Source organism: Henckelia pumila, chromosome 2, assembly GCF_033568475.1.
Source record: "Henckelia pumila isolate YLH828 chromosome 2, ASM3356847v2, whole genome shotgun sequence".
Taxonomy (NCBI): domain Eukaryota; kingdom Viridiplantae; phylum Streptophyta; class Magnoliopsida; order Lamiales; family Gesneriaceae; genus Henckelia; species Henckelia pumila.
In genome coordinates this window covers 97084689-97092269 of record NC_133121.1, presented here as the reverse complement: position 1 = coordinate 97092269, position 7581 = coordinate 97084689, and the positions used below count along the sequence as shown (strand labels likewise).

Below are 7581 nucleotides of genomic sequence, written 5' to 3'. Positions count from 1 at the left end.
TTTCAGGTCAATCCGACGGCTGAAAATCAAGATATGATTTTTGAAAGAAAACTGCGCGCAGGAAAGAACACATACACGGACCTAGACACGGACCTGGCACGGGGTCCGTGCATATCGCAAAAATTTCAGAATTTGGGCAGAAACATGCTCGCTCGAGCGAGAGGTGGTGCTCGCTCGAGCGAGCGAGACGTGGTTTTAATTTTTTGGGACAGAAGAGTGCTCGCTCGAGCGAGACCCTATGCTCGCTCGAGCGAGCCGCGGAACCAGAGTTTTATTTTTGGAAAATTCTTGCTCGGGAAGGATTTTATCCTTTTAATATTTGAAACCTATAAATATATTTTTTAGCATTAGAATAAGAGTTGGAGGGTTCCAGTTCCAGTTTTTCAGAGGCGGCTACAAGCTACACGCTTGGGAGAAGATTTCTTATTCTTTATTTTATTTTATTTTTACTTTTCATGATTAAAAACCTTGTTTGATCATGAATTTATTTATTGAGTAGTTTTCTCTTTCGATCAAGGCCACGTGATTGGGCCAGACAATTTATGTATAAAACTCGTTTGTTTGTTTGAGATTTTCAGACTTGATTGATTTTATTGATTATCGAATTTATATTTGTCTTACAAATTTCTTGGTCAGTTATTTGTTTGCTTGTTAATCGATTCCAAGTCGACAGAGGAGGTTTGGAATTCGATCACTTTGATAGTCAGCATAGTGTAAAACTGACTAGAAATGAAATTCGGTTTCATTATGCGGTTTGGGTGTAAACTGAATTTTCACAGTTATTCATGCATTCAAGTTTGATTAGAATTACGAAAGATTAGTTCATCAATATTTGAATATGTTTGATTGTTCTAGAAATAGTCCTTCGAACAAATTAGGAAAATTCCCGTGAATTAAGATTAAGTCTGATGTCTTAGATCGGCTGCTTGTTACATGAATTGTCTGGTACCTACGTGAGTTCTTGATCGAACTTTTACCAAATTTGAGTTAAATCCAAATTTTTCAGCTCCGTTTTAGTTTATTTAATTTTAATTGAAATTTTATTTATTAGTTAAAAATCTGAATCATCTTTATTCATTAGTCTAGATTAAGTAGAAATAAATATATTTTGATAATCATATATTTACAGTCCCTGTGGGTTCGACACTTGGACCTTTGTCCACTATATTATTATTTGACCTGGTACGCTTGCCAGTTAAATTTATTCACACCGATTAACGCGATCAGTGCCGCATCTGCGCTACGTCGAAAAAATGACTAAAATAGCCAAAAAAACAAAAATAACGAACTACAACTGAAAATCTGACAACATAAAGAACCGAAATCGCAAAATGACAAACACACCAAAAAAAAAAACAATATTCTCTTTAAATATTATATCTTTTTTCCTTTTTTTTCAATTAATAAGAAGCTATTTAAAATTTATCACTATCTTGTTTCGTGAAAAACTCAATCCGATCATCACTATTTTAATTTTTTTTTTTAAAAAAACAAAAAGTTGCTTTGAAATAATCCCCACAGTGCTAGCTATAATATATTTATTCCCTAACAAACACTTATTTAAGGTACTGATTTGTTATCATTTATCTATCTGAGAATCAATTTTTTTTTAAAAAGAAAGAATAAGTTAGGACCCAAATTAAAGTCATGTTGTGTGAACAAACGCATGATTTTCAAAGTAGACTGAGGAATACGAAAACAAATTAAAATGTGTACCCTCCCAAAAAGACCGCCATCTTGGGAGTCAACTTCCAATTATTGTTTGCACCTAATAGTTACTTTCTCTGTTTTTAGTTTCATTTCATTTCAATTTTGTCCAATAATTATTCCAAATTCGATTATTTTGATTCCGAAACTGAAATCCATCCACTTGATCCGCTCTACGCTCGAAATGATTTTTTTTATTTAGAAAGATTTTAATGGTCAGGAAAAAAAAAATTACAATTCGTCTTATTTTATAATTTTGAAACAAAAATATGGGAGACATTTTTTGATATCCCGTGTTGGCTTCGAACTGTGAAATGAAATCAAAATATCTTGTGATTTTGTTCTCAGCAAACCGATGACTTTGCTATTCCTTCTAGCCCGTTCTAATTATTTATATCCTTAGATTTTTTAAAGTGTACACATAATTATTTATTAATAAAGCAATAAAATATCTTACAAGCCCTTTAATTAGCGTTAACCAATAATACTCGCTTGAAGAGTGAAAAAATTTTCTTTCTTCATTGTTGGTATATATATATATATATACTCTTTGTAGATATTTTAACCAAAGTTTTCATCATTTAATCGAATGGAATTTGAATATTTTAATGATAGTTTAATTAATTATATTGAAATATATATTTAATATATAGCTTGTTGAATATAATTATTATTAATTATTTCCGAAAATTTCAAGTCGTTATTAATCTTAAGTTTTGTGATCTAGAGCGCATGAAAGAATTTAGACATAAAGACCTTATGCTGCTTATACTCTCAGAAAATTAAAGATAGTATTTTAATTGCTCGCATGATCAAGGAAAAAAAATGGTCCAAAAACAGATAATTCCAGCTAGTTGAAAGCTCACGTTTAATGCATGGGACCCTAAATTATTATGTATAAATTGATGCATACTCGTAGATTATTGGAACTAGGATTTTGTTATAAGCCGATTAAATTTCAAATTGAGTAATCAGACAATTCGAATTCGTCCTTTTTCTCCGTTTCCTATTGAATTGATAATTAATGTCAACATATAAGCCAAGGGAAGATTATTAAGGGGTTTAATGCATGTTTTTTTAATTAGTAACATCATTATAACTATTATAGAAATCAGATATATATTTTAAAAAATAAAATGGTAATCTATCTTCAAATAATATATCTGAAATTCTCCCCATTAAAATTTAAATAACTAGCAAACCACGCACACGATAATTCGCGTGCACAGATTTTTCACGTAATTAAATATGTTTTGAAAATTTCTAATTTTTTTAGGAAAATATTTTAGATGTTGATTATGATGAGAAAATTATTTAGTTACTTTTCAAATTTACTAAAGTAGTTTTGTTGTACCAACTTTTAATGAATGAAATAAGAGGTATTTTTGTATATTCATTAAATTATCAAGGTAGTTAGTCTAAATAGTATAAATAGTATAGATAATACCTGACACCTCTAAAACAAAGAGCGCGTCTCTTTTCAGAAGTTCTCACGAATTTATATCTGTTAGCAGATCTATCCGATCCATGTCAACAATGAAAAATAATACTTTTGTTATAAAAATAATAATTTTTTATTAGTCGTGTCGGATCGGAGATTTGTCACACAAAAATGATAATGTCTGTCTCACAAGAATTTTTGTGAAAATTTAATTTTTTAAAATTTATATTTTTAAGTTGATTTTTTAGGAATAGCATCCATACATTTTTTTTTTTTTTTTGGATAGGGATATCTTAGATATATGATGTATGGTATGGTAAATATATAAAAAATAGTTATTAGTGGCCAACGTCAGACATTGATCATGCTAGGAAATTTCAACTTTGACTTTTGACAACCTAATTTGAACATTGGTATTAATAATAATTATTATATTCAAATGTACATATATACTGATTAATCTCCAATTTCCCCTTAATTAATAGCATAACACACCCATTCAAAACATTTGGTCAGTTCTTATCATATTTTATCTTCTATTTATAAACATCCAAGTTTCATTTTTTTAAGGTAAAAAAAAATTCAATAAATTAATTTTTGTATTCTACCTATCTTATGACACAATCTTACATATTTATATCCGTAAAACAATTTAATCCGATTCATTTTTCAAATAACATAAAAAATAATACTTTTTCATTAAACAGATCGAATAAAAAACACATCTAATAAATTTGAATCGTCTTTGTTTGTTTCGTGTTTATTTATTTAATTAATTTTTACGGTTGGGATGGATAACCATGCTAATTAAATTTATTTGACCAGTCATAAGTTTCTCTTTATATATAAACCCTCCACTATTCAAATTTCTATTTCTCGAGTTTCAGTTCTCACCATTCTCTTCTTGTCTTTCTTTCCCAGAAGAAGAGAACTGATCGAAATGGCAGGTGGTTTCGGCCCCGGTCCCGGAAACGGGAAAGAATATCCCGGAAACCTCACCCTCTACGTCATCGTGACCTGCGTTACTGCAGCCATGGGTGGCCTTATTTTCGGTTATGATATCGGAATTTCAGGTATGTGAAATTTTGTTAAAAAAAAGCTGATAAGTGCTCTCTAGTCAAATACTACATAATTGGCTATATTATAGTTTTTCTATACTTGTTTGGGTCTGGAAATATGATTATTTGTTGGAACAGGTGGAGTGACTTCCATGGACACATTCTTGGAGAAGTTTTTTCCGGCGGTGTACAGGAAGAAGAAGAACGACGACTCGACGAACCAGTACTGCAAATTCGACAGCGAAAAACTGACCATGTTCACATCTTCCTTGTACTTGGCTGCGCTTTGCTCGTCGCTGGTGGCGTCGGTTGTGACGCGGAAGTTGGGGAGGAAGCTGTCCATGCTGCTCGGCGGCGTGCTGTTCTGCGTCGGAGCTTTGATCAATGGCTTTGCCCAAGCTGTTTGGATGCTTATCGTCGGCCGAATTTTTCTTGGTTTTGGTATTGGTTTCGCAAATCAGGTACGTAATTTTTTTAATTAATATGTTTAGATTTTGATATTATTATTAATTGTTTTGCATGTGATCCTTCATTTTTAGATAACAATTATGAATAGGTAGAGTAGGATGCTAAAAAGGGACCAGGAAACAAAATCAAAAAACTTGTAAAAAAATGTATAATTTCACTTAATATATATGTTTTCTTTAATTTGTCCCCTACACTTAGCAACATGTTCAGGTCAAGGTATTTGATCGGTTGCATAGAGATCGAAGACTTTTCTTCGTGTGGGACTATTTTATCATTTAACGCGTCAGTTGTTTTCAACCCAAATGAAACGGCGTCCAATATTGGACCCCAAAAAAAAAAAAAAAAAAAAAAAATACGAAAGTTGACTTTAAATTAGCTTTGACTATTTTTGTTTTTCATTAGATGTTTGTTTTTTGCCACAATTTCAAATTTTCATCTCTCTTGTATATAAAATTTATCAAGAGTGCTTGCATGCCTAAACATCATATTTGTGCTACATCCACACCACATGCTGCCACGTCACATGAGGGAAAAATTAATATTGTAAAAAAAGGTAAAAAAAAAAAAAGCGAATTAAAATTAAAATTTGACAATATAGCAAGCCAAAATCTCAAATTAGTAAACATTATATGGACCCAAAATGCAAAAATTTCTCTCCAATATATTTCATAGTATATATGAACTGATTAAAGCCATGATGTTATGTTTATAGCTTGCAATATATGTTCTTTTACTGCCTTTTCACTATTTATAATATAATAATCAAATTATATCTTAATCTAAGTCACAATAACACGCAGCATAGGAAGAAAACGTATATTTTTTTTTTTACAAGTGTGAGTAGTTACTTTTTAAAATTTTCAAATTTATAAGTTACTTTAATATATATTGTGTATATATATTTATGAAAATCAAGGATATGACGTACATTGTGATGCTAATTAGTTTGCTTTGATGTTGTTTGGTGCAGTCTGTGCCACTGTATTTATCAGAAATGGCTCCCTACAAATTCAGAGGTGCACTCAACATAGGATTTCAGTTGTCCATTACAATTGGTATCTTAGCAGCCAACGTTTTAAACTACGGGTTCGCTAAAATTAGTGGTGGACTGGGATGGAGGCTCAGTTTGGGTGGCGCCGTTGTCCCGGCTTTGATAATCACCGTCGGATCGTTAGTCCTCCCTGAAACGCCAAACTCATTGATCGAACGTGGCAGAAAAGACGAGGCTCGGGCTAAACTGATGCAGATCCGTGGCTTCAACAATATAGACGAGGAATTCAATGACTTGGTTGCTGCCAGTGAAGCATCTCGAAAAGTCGACAACCCCTGGAGGAATCTCCTCCAGAGGAAGTATAGGCCTCATTTGACAATGGCCATTGCTATTCCTTTCTTTCAGCAGCTCACAGGGATCAATGTGATCATGTTTTACGCTCCTGTTTTGTTCAGCACCATTGGGTTTGGAAGCGACGCGTCTTTGATGTCGGCTGTGATTACAGGTGGTGTTAATGTTCTTGCAACCGTGGTTTCCATTTATGGTGTGGATAAGTGGGGGAGAAGGTTTCTTTTCATTGAAGGGGGCATTCAAATGTTTATATGTCAGGTAAATAAAAGTTAATTTCTTTCTTTTCTTTTCTTTTCTTTTCGAATACATTGTTTGATGCATTTGACAATTTATAAGTTTGATTTCTTGCTTTTCAGATCGTGGTTGCAATTTGCATAGGTGTTAAGTTTGGAGTCCATGGAGATCCAAACAACTTGCCGAAATGGTACGCCATCGTGGTGGTGCTGTTTATATGCATATATGTCTCTGGATTCGCTTGGTCGTGGGGGCCTCTTGGATGGCTAGTGCCTAGCGAGATCTTCCCATTGGAAATCCGATCTGCTGCACAGAGTATCAACGTCTCTGTGAACATGCTTTTCACATTCGTCGTGGCTCAAGTTTTCTTGACGATGCTGTGTCACTTGAAATTCGGGTTGTTCTTGTTTTTCGGGTTTTTCGTGCTTGTGATGACTGTTTTTATTTACTTTTTCTTGCCGGAGACCAAGAACATTCCGATAGAAGAAATGGTGATTGTGTGGAAGGAGCATTGGTTCTGGTCCAAGTTCATGGGTGAGGTGGACTATCCTGCCAATGGATCAGTTGAAATGGAGAAGAATGGGAATGCATACCATCACAAAGTATAATGAAATCAAAAGTGTGTCACGATTTATATGAAGCGTGTGTTGTTTCAGTCAATTATAAATTATATTGTATTTATGAATGTGCTGATAAAATTTTAAAGTAATTGTTTCACAGTGTTACTGCATAATTTTTTATTTGTTTTTTTTTATGACGTGTACATGCAATAATAGTTTGTTTAGGAGTTACTCACTTACTCAGAGAACCAATTTTAATCCGGCTCAATCACTCGTATATAAAAATAAAAGAACGCAGCGGTTACCCAATTCCATTTCGCTTCTTCATCAGTTAGCTCTCTGTGGGACCTCGGGTTGTTAATTTAATCTTATAATACAATTAATAACAAGAAATATTCAATTAGAATATTAGTCTGCTTAGAAATCAAATAAATAATACATGACATTTGACGACGCAAAACCTTACATTTGGCGACGTAAAAACACGTCGCGAAAAGAATAATTTTTTTTTCTCCGGACAGACCCCACACGGACCTTGGTCCGGACCTTTACACGGACCAAGACACGGACCCTTACACACGAGATTTCGGAACAGAGTACACACGGACCCTTACACGGAGGCTGGCACGGGGTCCGTGCCTTCTTCTTTCAAAACATAATTCAAGACAGAGTACATCCGGACCCCTGCACGGACCTTGGCACGGGGTCCGTGCCCTGTACTGAAAATTCAGAATTAAACATTTCAAGGCTGTAAACATGAGATATACAACT

General features: G+C 33.5%; 1 protein-coding gene across 1 annotated transcript; it reads left to right on the top strand.

The window, feature by feature from the left end:
• Window positions 1-4019: 4019 nt before the first annotated feature.
• On the top strand, window positions 4020-6990 carry LOC140880391 (sugar carrier protein C-like). The gene is made up of 4 exons (XM_073284769.1): window positions 4020-4221; window positions 4345-4667; window positions 5645-6274; window positions 6373-6990. The coding sequence occupies exons 1-4, from the start codon at window positions 4089-4091 to the stop codon at window positions 6856-6858; spliced, it is 1572 nt and encodes a 523-aa protein (XP_073140870.1). The 5' UTR covers window positions 4020-4088; the 3' UTR covers window positions 6859-6990.
• Window positions 6991-7581: the final 591 nt, after the last annotated feature.

What these genes read in the sequence shown, in the direction of transcription:
- LOC140880391 (XM_073284769.1), top strand. Translation starts at nt 4,089, where the DNA reads ATGGCAGGTGGTTTCGGCCCCGGTCCCGGAAACGGGAAAGAATATCCC. An exon ending in TTATGATATCGGAATTTCAG is followed by an intron (nt 4,222 to 4,344) that starts GTATGTGAAATT and finishes TTGTTGGAACAG; the next exon opens with GTGGAGTGACTTCCATGGAC. An exon ending in TTCAAATGTTTATATGTCAG is followed by an intron (nt 6,275 to 6,372) that starts GTAAATAAAAGT and finishes CTTGCTTTTCAG; the next exon opens with ATCGTGGTTGCAATTTGCAT.